The sequence below is a fragment of the Saccopteryx leptura genome, chromosome 2 (assembly GCF_036850995.1).
Source record: "Saccopteryx leptura isolate mSacLep1 chromosome 2, mSacLep1_pri_phased_curated, whole genome shotgun sequence".
In the NCBI taxonomy this organism is placed as follows: Eukaryota; Metazoa; Chordata; class Mammalia; order Chiroptera; family Emballonuridae; genus Saccopteryx; species Saccopteryx leptura.
In genome coordinates, this window is record NC_089504.1 from 361,560,684 (window position 1) to 361,575,682 (window position 14,999).

The 14,999-nt window shown below is 53.2% G+C and overlaps 1 protein-coding gene across 1 annotated transcript in view; it reads left to right on the top strand.

The window, feature by feature from the left end:
* The window catches only part of DNAH9 (dynein axonemal heavy chain 9), a 277,538-nt gene that overhangs the window by 261,028 nt on the left and 1,511 nt on the right, over positions 1–14,999 (top strand). Inside the window, 7 exon segments of the mRNA XM_066364537.1 lie at positions 1,042–1,269; positions 2,858–3,049; positions 4,774–4,965; positions 7,320–7,490; positions 12,478–12,569; positions 12,571–12,634; positions 13,688–14,077. Of these exon segments, the coding sequence (XP_066220634.1) occupies positions 1,042–1,269; positions 2,858–3,049; positions 4,774–4,965; positions 7,320–7,490; positions 12,478–12,569; positions 12,571–12,634; positions 13,688–14,077 (1,329 nt within the window).

Consider the following 14,999-nt stretch of genomic DNA (forward strand, 5'->3'; position numbering starts at 1 on the left):
CTCTCTCTGCACAAACTGGCTTCTTCCTCAGCATCCTGCATTCTCTCCGCTCTCCCTGCAAACATGGCTTCCCCCTCCCTCTTCTCCTCCTTCTCTGCTTTTTTTTCAAAACTCTCCGGCCCGAAAACCTCTCCTCCAGCAAACATCAGCAAAACAATGGCCCTTCCCGAGCAGGAAGGTAACATGCAATTTCACTGACCACATATACCTGGCGCTGCCCAGCCCCCAATGCAAACTATAAGCGAGAAAACATAAAAATCATATTTTACAAACTTATTTGACCAACACTTCCCCTCTCACTTCCTTTTCCTTCCATATCCGGGCCCTTCGCTCTCTCCTACGGCCTCTCCGGTTCTTCTCCCTCCTGCGTGCTCTTCCTCGCCCCTCCCCCACTCAGCGCCGCCCCCTTGGCCAGGTGGCTGGTTTCCGCAGCTCTGCGTGGGAGGACTCAGCTCTGCGTGGGAGGACTCAGCTCTGCGTGGGAGGACTCGAGGGCTTCAGCGCCGGCTCAGGAAGCTGGGGGAAGGCCGCAGCAGCTGGATGTTTTGGCTGCTGGTCACCTCCCATGCATTTTAAGGAACTTCTGGTGTATATTTTCTATTGTGTTACACGTTTAACATTCTTCGTTACACTCACGACTGGAACTTCACATGTGTAACTACTAGAAATTAGCCTCTTCTTCTCTGCTTTTTAATTTATTTAGAAAATTAAATCTAACGGGGTGGCATGGATCAGTAAGAGTCCATAGGTTTCAAGCTGGACCAGAAACCCTGGGGGGTCGAGGGGGGGGTCCGAGAGTCCGTGCCACACAATTTCTCTGAGACACGGTCAGCTCTGAGAACACCGTGCCGAGAGACTCGGGCTATCAAGGGGGTGGGCTCGATTGCAGGGGTCCCCAGTACCAGGAACCCCGACATCCACACGGCAATGTGATTTCAAAGCTGAGGCCGGCTCCCTGGTAACTGTTTCCAGTGAACGGAAGCAAATGCCTATATCGTGTGTGTGTGTGTTGGGGGGGGGGGGGTCCATCTTTCCCACCAGAACATCCACCTGGTGGCCAAGTGGCTGAGCACCCTGGAGAGGAGGCTGGAGGAGCACGGGGAGCACAGCCACCCGGCGTTCAGGGTCTTCCTCAGCGCGGAGCCCGCGCCCTCCGCGGAGGGCCACCTCATCCCCCAGGGCATCCTGGAGAACGCCATTAAAGTCACCAGCGAGCCCCCCACAGGCATGCGCGCCAACCTGCACAAGGCCCTGGACCACTTCACTCAGGTGTGGCCCCCGGGGGGGGGGGGGGCTGGGCTGTGAGGCAGTGCCCAGCGGGCACGAGGCATCCCTCTGAGACTGACCTCTGCCCTGTGTCAGCGGAAAACAACTTCCAAACCTGCAGGAATTCTTTACGGGTTGATTTGAGCCAAAGTGTCGACAAGTGCCTGGAAGCAAAGTCTCAACAGATTGAGGAAAATGCTCCGGAAAATGGCGGTCTCACCACTTATTTTATACGTCAGAATCAAAGGGGAAGACATAGGGGTCACAGGAAATTGGTGATAGATTAGGGAGGCGGAGAAGGCAAAGCCGGGAAGTCTCTGGGATGGGGTAAAAGTGAAAACGCCTGTGTTGTTGAAACACTTACATAGGCAGGTACGGGGCAGCTAACAGTTAATGGTTCACAGAACAAGAACAGTGAGGGGTCTGTTGACTTCTGCTCTGGTGAGATGCCTGGCCTGCTGGAGAGGGAAGATGACTCTTCCATTCCAAAGGCATGTTATCAGGCGCATTATCGTGGATGCAAAAGACAGCAGACAGGCTTGAGTAAAAGCAAGCACTGACCTCTGTTTAGAGCAAGTTCTTCCCTCGGACGTGACTACCCTCCATGAACTGCTTTTAGTTAGCAAGGTTTGATCTAGACCATCCTGGGTTTACCTTAGTTCCCTGAGTCCGCGAGGCCCCTGTGTAGACTTTCCCTGAGCTTGTCCGGTCCAGTTTGTGACCACATCTTGATTTATTAAAAAATATATTTTTTATTTTCATCCACATCTGTGTCTACTCAATACAACCCAGTGCTCAATTCTCAGCTATTTCTGGGGGAACCCAGTTCAGGGTCTTTCTCTGGCAAGAGGTTTGGGGGGGGGGGGGTTGGGGCAAATCCACATGTTTAATAAAGATTCCAGGATAGAAGAGGGCATGTCGCTGGAGCCCAAACTGATGGGATTCACTGGTCACACACTTACTGGGTCAGCACACTCCCTTCAGGCGAGGGGCCGGCACTCACGCTCAGATGACAGCGGCGGACGGCTGCAGGCATCTGGAGTCTCTGGCCTTCCAGTTAGCCCGGGGTCAGGGAGTGGGGGTCCAGCCGTGGAATGGAGCCCTCCCTGTGTTCGACTCTTTCTGTTGAGAAATTAAATTTAATAAGGTGACATAGGTTCCGTGTTGGGTAGAAAAGCATGGCAGGAAGGCGGGAAATAAGAGACGATGCTGGGGGAGCCCCCCCCCCCAGGGTAAAGTGGTGTGAACATGACAAACGCCTTCGCTCCGCTTGAGAACGTCGTGAGCGCCCCCGTGTGGGCAGACGTGAGCTGTGCACCAAACCGGGCGTTAGAACCTGATCGTAAACCTTAACTCGAAGTCTAAACTCAAACCCACCCTCTGCTGGGTCTCCTCAGACCCGGACCCCGACCCCGTCCCGTGCCTGTCCGCAGTGCAGTCTGTAGTCCCCACTGTACCCAGCTCAGAGCCTAACCGGGACGTAGGGTAACCTGACCTGAAGAACCCCCACCCCCTGACCCACCCCCTGAAATGCCCCGCAGAACGGCCGCTCCCTCCGTGCTAACCTCCGCTTGCGACACTTCTCTTTCAGGACACCCTGGAGATGTGTTCCCAGGAAACGGAGTTCAAGGGCATCCTCTTTTCCCTCTGTTACTTCCACGCGGTGGTGGCAGAAAGACGGAAGTTTGGGCCCCAGGGATGGAACCGTTCCTACCCGTTCAACACCGGGGACCTCACCATCTCCGTGAATGTGCTCTATAACTTCCTGGAGGCCAACGCCAAGGTGAGGGTGCTGGCCGGCTCCGGGCAGTCGGGAGGGCCACCTTCAAGACGGACAGGGGGTGTCAGCGCAGGGAGGGAGGGGCGCGTATGCACCGTCAGAGGAGTGAGGAGTACAGCTTACCCATGTGGTCACCCGGGGCAGCGTGAGGCCCAGAGAAGTAGCACAAAAGCTCAGGTGCTTCCGTGTCTCACACCTGGTGTGAGTCAGCCCCCCGCCCCCGGAGTGCACAGACCACCCTGCGTGCTCACAGCTCCAGGGCACCGTGGATTGCTAAGAAGAGCGCACCCTCCCCGCACGCACCTGATACAAATTCCCAGTTGAATTAGCCGAGGACGCAGAACTTCTCCTGGGGAGCTCGGCCCCTCACAGGGGCAGGGTCTCGCCGAAGCTGAAGCAGCAGCCACATCCTGCTACACCTTGTCTCCTTCCTTCTGTCCGACATTCCTGGTTCAGAGAAAACGCACTCACAGACCCGTGCTCCTCCACTGAAGGAAAGTTCACGCCGTCAACGCTCCTCTGGGTCAGAGAACAAACACAGCCTCCTCCTTTCTGGTGGGGACATAGATCAGGCCCAGGGGCCCTGAGCAGCCCCTCCGCCTCCAGCTCCCGGCCGGGAAGACCTGAGCAGCCCCTCCGCCTCCAGCTCCGGACCGGGAAGCCCTGAGCAGCCCCTCTGCCTCCAGCTCGGACCGGGAAGCCCTGAGCAGCCCCTCTGCCTCCAGCTCGGCCCGGGAAGCCCTGAGCAGCCCCTCCGCCTCCAGCTCCGGATCAGAAGCCCTGAGCAGCCCCTCTGCCTCCGGCTCCGGACCGGGAAGCCCTGAGCAGCCCCTCTGCCTCCAGCTCGGACCGGGAAGCCCTGAGCAGCCCCTCTGCCTCCAGCTCCGGACCGGGAAGCCCTGAGCAGCCCCTCTGCCTCCAGCTCCGGACCGGGAAGCCCTGAGCAGCCCCCTCTGCCTCCAGCTCCGGACCGGGAAGCCCTGAGCAGCCCCTCTGCCTCCAGCTCGGACTGGGAAGCCCTGAGCAGCCCCTCTGCCTCCAGCTCCCGGCCGGGAAGCCCTGAGCAGCCCCTCTGCCTCCAGCTCGGACCGGGAAGACCTGAGCAGCCCCTCTGCCTCCAGCTCGGACCGGGAAGACCTGAGCAGCCCCTCTGCCTCCAGCTCCCAGCCGGGAAGCCCTGAGCAGCCCCTCTGCCTCCAGCTCGGACCGGGAAGCCCAATGCCCCCCCACACACATAGTCCATCCCTTTATCTGCGGCACTGGGACAAGGCTCTTCCCGGGGCTTCTGCCCACACCTTCAACAGCAGCCAACTTGCCCGCCACAGTTCGTTCCCTCTGGACTTTCCAGGAGACCATGAATGACTGTGCTAATTAACGGCAGGACAGGAGACACGCACCTTGGTCTGCATTTTCCTCCATTCGACATCAGCCCGTGGATAGGACTTGTTGGTAGAGCCAGTCTCCATTGTCACAGTTCACGACCACGAGAGGGGACACATGTATGCCAGGGGTCGGCATCTCGCCTCACTTCAGCCTTTGATGTAATTTTTCAAGCTTTAACGAGCCCCCGTGTGAACCAGACCCTGCGGGGCACGGGGTGCACGGGGGGATCAAGCATTGCTCCTAATCGCGAGGAACATCCCACCTTGTGGCTTCTGCTGCGCCCACACACGGGGCCAGCCGGGTGCCTGAGTGGCGGGCCTTTCTCTCTCTGCCTCGGCCCTCAGGTCCCCTATGACGATCTGCGTTACCTCTTCGGAGAGATTATGTACGGAGGCCACATCACCGACGACTGGGACCGGAGGCTCTGCAGGACGTACCTGGAGGAGTTCATCAAACCAGAAATGTTTGAAGGAGAGCTGTCCCTGGCCCCCGGCTTCCCCTGCCCCGGCAACATGGACTACAACGGGTACCATCAGGTAAGGTTCTGCCCTTCCCTCCTCGCAGCAGACAGGCGCCCACAGGGGCCCTGGGTCTCCCCTCCGCGCTGCTCTGTGGCCTAGGGACGCCCACGCAGGCCCAAGGAAGAACGGCTTCAAGAGCCACGCTGATACCAAGGGTGGTTCTCAGCCCCACGTCCGCCCTGCTCAATCTGAGAGCTGCAGGACCTCTAGCCTCAAATTCATGATACAATTAAGCCTTGGGAGACCTTCTTATTCTAGACGTTTCGTTCAATAATTGTGCGTGTTGCTCTTTTCTGCAAATAACATTTGGGTCCGTCCATTTGATTGTTTTCATTCAGGATATTGACAAAGCCATTAGGAGCAAAATTTCAGGTTAGAACTTCGCTAGCTTTTGCTCAAGTTTATATCAGTGATTCTAAATGTCTTCAAAGCGACGTGATCTTGCGGGCAGATCGCTCATTCCTATTCTTTGTGGGTTGCTATGACTGCAGGTGCACATGCCCACATACACAAAGAAAAACATTCCAATGAGGCTTGTTTATACTATTACTTTGGTTTTTTATGTTATTATTCCTATAGATATTTCTAAGATGCTCATCTTTGCCTGTTTAGCCTGCCATGGAAAATATATTCCAAGATTTTTTTTCCCAAATATTTTGGTTGCTTGACTTTTGAAGATGCCTAGAAGAACTTTGAATACTAAACTTAAGAGAAATTCTGGTCATAGAAACATTAGCTACAAGCTTTAAATTTATGTTACTTCATAAAAGTCATTCAATCCAGGGAAAAAAGGGACCTGTGAGAAGAAATTAAAAACAATAAGACTCTAAAAAGTAAGAGAATTTATTTTTTAAAGAACTACTTGACCAAAAGCCTTCCAAGCTTTTAAACAAGAAAGTTGTGCAAGAGTGTCCCCTAGTGTCTCTGGGGCAGTTTGACAAGAGACTGGAGTCAGTACAGGCAATAAGAACTTGGTTTGCAAACCTCCAAATAACTGAGGTAGATTTTCCTTTTCTTCATTCCTCCCTTTAACCTGTCAGTTAATAGATAGTTATAAAGAACCACCAAGAAGTCCAGAACTGTGCCAGCTTCTGAAAGAAATATAAAAATAAATGCAAATTTGCCTTGAAGAAAGATTCTATGTACTAACACCAAGAAATTGTTGAAGTCAAATTAGGAGCTAAACTTGAAGGATCTTTTTCTCACTTTCACAGAAAGAACTGTACTCAGAGAATATTTGGAAAAGAAAGGAAGCCTTCATGCTGAGGAAGACTTTTATTTTTAGGGACAGCCGATGGTGGCCCACCATAAGTGACACTGAGATGTGCTATTGGGGGGACACACACTGTGTTAAAATTTTTAAGTGAGACTATGTATCACCGGAGGCAGGAACTCTCTGGTTCACAGCAAAGCTCGCCTAGTCCTGCACCCGACTCTCACGTCCATTTTGAACGCGTTGTTCCGTGTTTGCACTGAAGTGTGTCATCCCTGGTTCGGCTAAACAGGAGGGAGAGGAAAGGGAGTCAAGGGGAAGAGTTCTCTGGCCCTAGAAGAAGTTGAACAAAGGTACCAGGTGAGGTTGAGTATTTCCAAAATGCGCTGAGAAGCTCTCCTCCTGTGCAGAAGGACAGGTGTGCGTCAGGAAGCAGTGGGAGCAGGTGAGGTTAGAGATGCACAAACTCCTCTAAATTCCCAACCAGAGGACAACTTCAGGAGTATGGGCGTTCTGGAAAACCAACTCAGCATTTAAAAACTAGTGGTGTGGGCCCTGACAGGTTGGCTCAGCGGTAGAGCGTCGGCCTGGCGTGCGGGGGACCTGGGTTCAATTCCCGGCCAGGGCACATAGGAGAGGCGCCCATTTGCTTCTCCACCCCATCCTTCCTCTCTGTCTCTCTCTTCCCCCCCCCCCCCCCCCCGCAGCCAAGGCTCCATTGGAGCAAAGATGGCCCGGGCGCTGGGGATGGCTCCTTGGCCTCTGCCCCAGGCACTAGAGTGGCTCTGGTTGCGACAGAGCGATGCCCCGGAGGGGCAGAGCATCGCCCCCTGGTGGGCGTGCCGGGTGGATCCCGGTTGGGCGCATGCGGGAGTCTGTCTGACTGTCTCTCCCCGTTTCCAGCTTCAAAAAAAAAACAAAAAAAAAAAACTAGTGGTGTGGAGGGAAGGCCAGGGGCGAGGCGACGGTGTGCCTGGTGGGTGGACAGCGCGCTGACCACTGCCAGCGCGGGCGAGCAGGGCTCACCGGGACCGCCGAGGGAACACTGCTGTCCGAGCCTGCTCCGCCCCGCTGACCATCCTCTGGAGTAGGAAACCAGGTGGGAGATGGGGGACGCCGTGGTTTGTTTCTGAGTGAGCCTGCCCTTGACTCCTAGTACATTGACGCCGCACTGCCCCCGGAGTCCCCGTCCCTCTACGGCCTCCACCCCAACGCAGAGATCGGCTTCCTGACCCAGACTTCAGAAAAGCTCTTCTGCACGTTGCTGGAGCTGCAGCCCCGGGACAACCCAGCCGGAGAGGGAGCCGCGGCCACGAGAGAAGAAAAGGTATGGGGAGGGGTTGCCCGAGACCGCTCGGGGAGCTGGGGAGCTGAGGATTGCAGGCGGAGACCCTGCTCTGTTCTCCCACGGCCAGGCCGGGCCGTGTTGGCAGTGCAGGCGGACTCCTGAGCGCACCTTCCCCACCAGCACCCCTGTGCGCACCTTCCCCGCGCACGCGGACCCCTTTGTGCACCTTCCCTGCGCGCACGCGGACCCCTGTGCGCACCTTCCCCGCCAGGACCCCTGTGCGCACCTTCCCCGCCAGGACCCCTGTGCGCACCTTCCCCGCGCACGCGGACCCCTGTGCGCACCTTCCCCGCCAGGACCCCTGTGCGCACCTTCCCCGCCAGGACCCCTGTGCGCACCTTCCCCGGGCACGCGGACCCCTGTGCGCACCTTCCCCGCCAGGACCCCTGTGCGCACCTTCCCCGCGCACGCGGACATCCAACCTCAATAGACTTGCTCTTCGATCCAAGAGCCCTTCCCCTTCCTCAGTCAGGTCACCGTGCTGGCCATCTGACGACATCATAGGAAGTCCCTGCCATTGGGTTCGCGTTGCGAGTCCACCCAAAGTTCACTTCAATGCCAAAGGGAAGGAGGTGAACCGTGGTGGTTTGGGAAGCTGGAAACCGACCCCATGACTCCTTGACAGCAATGCCGGGTGGGAAAGCTGGTCCTGAAAACCTCCACCCTCATCCCACCAAGCAGATGATGCTCGTTTGGATTCACTCATCCTCTTTATGACAAAAATAGCTTCTCTCTGAGTGAATGACATTTAAGCAGAGCCTCCTACCACACACCGTCAAGTGCTGCTGAGCACAGGACCTCCAGGAATTTGGGGAAGATACGGGGGGGGGGGGATAGAAAAAGGAGGTACGGGTCTGGGGACGACCAGCGGCAAAGCGAGGGCCCTGCTCCTGGCGCGGGCAGAGCAGAGGGCAGGAAAGGAAGGGGCACCGACATGGAGGTTCTCCCTGACCTGTTTCCTGAGACCAGTTCATTCATCCCCTGAGAGACCCACCCCTTCCCCACCGCCACACCACAACCGCTCCCTGGACACGAGATTCTGCTGGGCTTACGAGGAACCCTGCTTGGAAGAGGAAGGGCTGAGAGGCCTGGGGAGTCATCAAGTTTTTAAGCTCCAGGGATTTTTAGAAAACAAACTGACTGACACTGAGGGAGCTGTCCTGCTGTTTAAGGTGCGGACTGGTGTCAGTAAATTAGTGGCTCTCTAATTTCAATATACCTCGGAACGAACAAAGAAGCCTGAAATCTTAACTCTGAGTCTGGGGTCAGGCCCAGGGATTTGCACCCTAACGAGCTTGATGCCCTTGCACGTACTTCGAGAAAGACGCCCAGAATCACGCGGTCAGGCTATTCCACCATTTGAGGCAGAAGATAGAATCTGAGAACAAAAGAAGAAGAAAAAAGAAATTTTACATGACCTAGAATCTTTACATGACCTAGAATCTAAACTGTGCAGAACAGAAAACATTCCTAGCTTTAAAACTATCAAACGCTGGGGTGATGTAGGCGACAGACTTAGGGTTCTCTGGGCAACGTTCAAAGACGCCCCTAGTTCTTGTCATTTTCTTATCCCTTTTTTCCAACTATCTCCCAGAATAATGTGTGTGTGTGTGTGTGTGTGTGTGTGTGTGTGTGTTTCAGAAATGGATAAACTATGATCACTTGCCAAACTAGAAAAACCTCTTAGTACCACAGGTATGAGGAACTGGGCAAATTTTGCTAATATACAAAAAAATTCTACATCTGGGAAAAGAAGGAAAGAAAAGAGGAGAGGAAGGGATGAAGGACACAAAATAAATTCATAATCATTGGCCATCATAATACCAATGGCCAATGATAATACTCTCAGAGTCACTCATGATGGAATGAAATTAAGTGAAATGTCATCTTTCACCGAGTGGTAAAGATTTTTCAGTGTGATAGTATCTAGTGACGAGGGCATAGGAGAACAACCACTCTCATCTCTGCTGGTAGGAGTTTAAATTGCAGAAGTTTTTGCCCATGGCTACTAAAACTTTTAAATGTTCATATTTTTTTACTCATAATTCTATATGTAGGAATTCAGCCAGTGGGAACACTCAAAAGTGCACGGATTTTATGATATATTTATTTATTGCAGGATTGCTTACAGTAGTAGAAATAATAAACAGACCCAATATCCAACAGGGGAATGACACAATAAACTATGGTCTGCCAAAACAGTAAAATAATGTATAGTGTTTAAAAGAAGAAAAAAAAAAAACACAAAACAAGGCAAATCCCCATGTTCCAACAAGGAAGTGTGTCCAATATTTATTAGAAGGTGAAAAAGACAAACTGGAAAAGCTATGTGTAGTATAACTCTGTTAGTGATTGACAGGAAGGGAAGGGGAGGGGAAGGAAGACATAACAGACATGATAACTATGGGGATGGTGGGTGGATGGGTGGATGGGTGGATGGATGATGGGGGGGTGAGTGGGTGGATAGATGAATGGATGGATGGATAGATGAAGAATGACTGGAGGATGAATAATGCGTGGGTGGGTTGGTGAGTGGGTGGGTGGATGGATGGATGGATGGAATTATATGCATTGAAGGATACCTGCAAGAATTATAAACTCCAAAATTAGCAATTAGTGATTCTTGCCCCCCCCCCCTTTGAGAACATAGGAAAAGTTGAAGGGGGATTTTGCTTCTAACGTCATATGGATCTGTAATGTTTAGATATTCTTGGTAAGCATTTGTCACCCCCCCCCCCCCAGTAAAAGGCTTGTGTGAATAAAGTAGACCGCATCCCTTGGAGCCCACTCCTCCCACCTGAAGGAGCCCGTGGGCTCCTCTGAGCAGGAGAGGGACTTGTCTCTGTCTGTGGACCTGCTCCCTTCACTAACAGCCCTGCCGTCCTCACGCCTGGTCCCCTAGCGCTCTGCGGTGGCCTGGTGGGTGACAGAGTAGAACTCTGTGTCCCCACATCCGGCGTATTTTGGAACAAGGCCTCCAGACTCTCTTTCCGTCTCCTTGTGAATAATGTCCAATGGCAGCTCACTGTTAAAGGGCTGTTTCTTCAATTCCACTCCAGAGACAGAAATACGATATAATTTTAGCGATCTGTCTGCCACGCGAGCAGCAGCTTTCAGGTACCATTAAAATTCCATTCCAGGTTCTGTTATGACAGCACCAGCAGCCCATTTGTGACAGGGTGATGAGTTTTACTTCCCCCCCCCCCCTTAACATCAGCTCCTTTCCTAGAGAATGTATCATATGTTAACAATACCAGGCAAAGTGAATATTAATAATCCTTTACATTTATAGTGTCTTTTTTTATAGCTTTCAGGTGCTATCACATTCATCAACTCATTTGATTTGATCTTTACATCTGCCCTGGGAATTGGGGGAGAGGGGGACAGGTGGAGAAAAAAACGCTCTTAGGCATTTTTACAGATTCGGAAAATTCAGACCTAAATGACTTGCTAAGATTCACATGGATAACGCCCAAAAGAACCGTATTAACTCAGTCGGGGTTCTTTGGTGGTGCGCAAGAGAGACCCGCTGAGCTGAGTGAAAGAGGCCAGGAATAGCTCCCCACATCAGCAGCATCGTGAGGAAGGAGAGGAGCCACGTGGTTCTGGGGTCCAGGGGACAGACAAGTGGACAGTCCTTTGCGGGGCACTTCCATCCTGGCGGTGGCTCCAGCCACCTTCTGTCCCTGAATCTCAGTCTTGAGATTACAATTTTCATGCTCCAGTTGGCCTACTTGGGTCATGGGATGACTGTACCCCAAAACAATGGGGAAGAGGTCATTTCATAAAGGAGAGAGAGACGTCTTAAGAAGAGGGGAGAACAAAGATGGACGGACGGGCAAACAGACAAACACTAGACACCCACCACTTGTATCTCAGGACCCAGAAAGGCCGGCACTCTCTCTGGCTGTCCCCCTGCCCTCTCCCTGCCCCCCCCTTTTCTGCTGGCGCACGTTTTATTACGTCTGCGCTTGGCTTATTATATCTCTCTGCCGACAGACCGGGACTTGCTCGTTGACTTCAAAATGGCAGGCTCAGCCTCCATACACTTGTTCCCAAATAACTCGGTATCTCAGTGCCTCGAGTCCAGTTTTCCAGGAGAGGGCCCCTGGCTGTTCTAGCTCTCCTGGACTAATTAGCAGATAGCTGTGTGGCTGAAGAAATCGTGGTGGGGTGGGGGGAGGTTCGCGTGATAGGTGGGGGTGCTTCTTCCAGGACCCAAGGGCAGAAACCCCCAGGCGGCCTCCTGGGAACTCAAAATAGAATGAATATATATACATATATGGAATGTATATAATAAAATGTATATAATATATATATTTTTTGATATAGGAATCCTAGCTACAGAACGACCTGTACTCAGAATAGAATGAATATATATATACACACACAGAGACACACATATAATGTATATAATAGAATGTATATAATAGACTGTATATAATATATATTTTGATATAGGAATCCTAGGTACAGAATGACCTGTACTCAGAATGAATATACATGTATATATATACATATGTAATGTATATAATAGAATGTATATAATATATATATGTTGATATAGGAATCCTAGGTACAGAACGACCTGTACTCAGAATAGAATGAATATATACATATACATACATACTTCACATGGCCCACAATGATCACCACACTTGGCCCAAGTCTGTCCTGTGCCTTTCTAATTTGACTCTCACAGGTAACCGTTTCAATCTGAGTTTCAGCAACTCCCAGTTCTTGGAAAGACATGTGCCCCTTGTTTAAGCTAGCTGCACACGTCACAGCCGGTGGAGAGGCCATCTGGTGGCCGGTCCTCCAGCCCGGACCTAAGCGGGCAGCCAAGGGCGTGGCTGGCGCGGGCATGGATGACTGGCGTCTTCCCCGCTTGCGGTATTAGGAGAAACTGAAGTCCCTCCCAGAATTCGAGCCCTTTCTTAACCCCGTGTCTCCTGCGGTGCGGCAGGTGAAGGCTGTGCTGGAAGACATACTGGAGCGGGTGGCGGACGAGTTTAACATCCCGGAGCTGATGGCCAAGGTGGCGGAGCGCACCCCCTACGCGGTCGAACACGCTGACCGGAGAGATCCGGGGCTCGCTGCGGGAGCTGCGCCTCGGCCTGCAGGTGGGTGGGGTCTCGCGTGGGAGGGGTCGCAGGTGGGTGGGGTCTCACGTGGGAGGGGTCGCAGGTGGGTGGGGTCTCGCGTGGGAGGGGTCGCAGGTGGGTGGGGTCTCACGTGGGAGGGAGGCCGACCCCCTTGAAGGGAGACGGGCTCCAGGGACCTGGCAGCTGCAGAGCAGTCCTCCTAAAGCAATGTAAGTGTCCAAGATGGTGTCACCCCCACAACCGGAGTCTGTTCCCGCTGCGGGGAGTGACACACAGCCTGGAAGCCTGAAGCCGGGCTGAAGTCAGAATGAGCTGTGACCGGCTGGGCGGCATACGCGAGCTGCCCAGGGGCCCATACCCTGCATGACAACCCACAGAGCAGGCCTGACACCGAGAGGCCCCTGTGGACGGACGTAGGCGACATGCTGGCACGTGAGGCAGAAACGTGTGCTGGGTAAAAGCACAGGTCCTAGGCCGCTCGGGACCCACTCCCACCTCTCCCGGCTCCTCCCTGTGCGGCCTCAGCGTGACGTCCATCTCACTGTCTTTATTAAACAGGGAGAAAGGCCCTATTTCACAGGGCTTTTGGAAGAATCAAGGACTGCCTTCAGAAACCAAACCACTAGGCAATTTTAAGGCACTCTCTTCCAATGCTGGCTAAAGTTTATAAAGAAAGGCTTTCATTGAAAACCATCTTTAAATGAAACTTGATAGCCTTGTTTTTGAGCTGCCTGCACAAGCCTGCAGCGTTGCTTGCAAAGGCTGGAGGAAAATCATGGAGTTCAAGTTTTAGGGGGGGGGGGGTCCAACCAGCATGAGTGGTTTGAGGTCCGTAGGGGACCAGTCCACTACCACCAGCAGATGGACGTAGAATCCGATATCCGTGAAGCACGGAGATGTAAACGACCAGCCTCCATAAGACAAAGCTTGCAAATCCTAGACAGGAAGGTCACTGCATCACCGACCCCTGGAGTCATCTCCTGTCTCCCTGAGGGCCACGAGGCAGAACTCCCTAAGGCTGGTGTGGGGGACTTGCGGTCCCTGACTGTCTCCTCTCCTCTCTGTCTTCAGGGGGAGCTGAGCATGACCAGCGACATGGAGAACTTACAGAGCGACCTGTACCTAGACACAGTGCCAGAGCGCTGGGCCAGCCGAGCCTACCCTTCCACGGCGGGCCTGGCGGCCTGGTGGGCGGACCTCCTCCGCAGAATCAAGGAGCTGGAGGCCTGGACAGGCGACTTTGCGATGCCCCCCACCGTGTGGCTGACAGGCTTCTTCAACCCCCAGTCCTTCCTGACGGCTGTAATGCAGTCTGTGGCCCGCAAGAACGGGTGGCCGCTAGACAGGATGGCTCTGCACTGTGACGTGACAAAGAAGGCCAGAGAGGAGGTCAGAAGCCCTCCTCGGGAAGGGGCCTATGTCCACGGCCTCTTCATGGAAGGGGCTCGCTGGGACGCACAGGTACACCCTGGGGATGGGCCAAGGGACATCTTCTGTGCGATGACCACATACTCACTGCCTTCCACGGAGTGTGATTACTAAAAGGGATGCCCCTGAATCTTTTGACTTAAATAATCTTCCCAGGCATTGAGGACAGCTCGGTTGGTCCGAGTATCGGTCCCAGAGGGGGGTTGCCGTTGGGGCACATGTGAGAGTCTGTCTCTCTATCTCCCCTCCTCTCACTTTAAATAAATTAATTAATTAAATGAAATAAACCTCTGTTTTTAACTGCTAGGACTTCCCGTTGCCTTCGGTGTGCTAGTGTACACACAATGTCAATCTTCAAGGCGAGCGTATGGTACACCCTTTCCCCAAGTGTTTTTGATAAGGAAACTTTCTGTTCCTCAGACTATTTCTCAGGACTAGTAGGAAAAACTATACTAGACAGCTCTATCAAGACATTTCAGAGCCTGACCGGGCAGTTGCATAGTAGATAGAGCGTCAGACTGGGATTCAGAGGACCCAGGTTCGAGCCCTAACGTTGCTGGCTTGAGGGCAAACTCATCTGCTTGAGCATGGGATCGCGGACCCCATGGTCGCTGGCTTGAGTCCAAGGTCACTGGCTTGAGCAATGGGCCACTCACTCTGCTGTAGCCCCCCCCCTCCCCCCCCCGTCAAGGCATATATGAGAAAGCAATCAATGAACTAAGGTGCCACAATGAAGAATTGAAGAATTGATGCTTCTCATCTCTCTCCATCCATCTGCCTGTCCCTCTCTGTCCCTCTATAAGTCTCTCTATGTCTCTATCTCTCTTTCTCTCTCTCTCTCTCACACACACACACACAAATCTCAGAAAACCATAGAGAGGCACCCAACTGAAAAGCTGCAAGGCCAGGTCCCATGCCATGAGTAAAGATGGAGAAGGTAGCTTCCTCTGCCCCC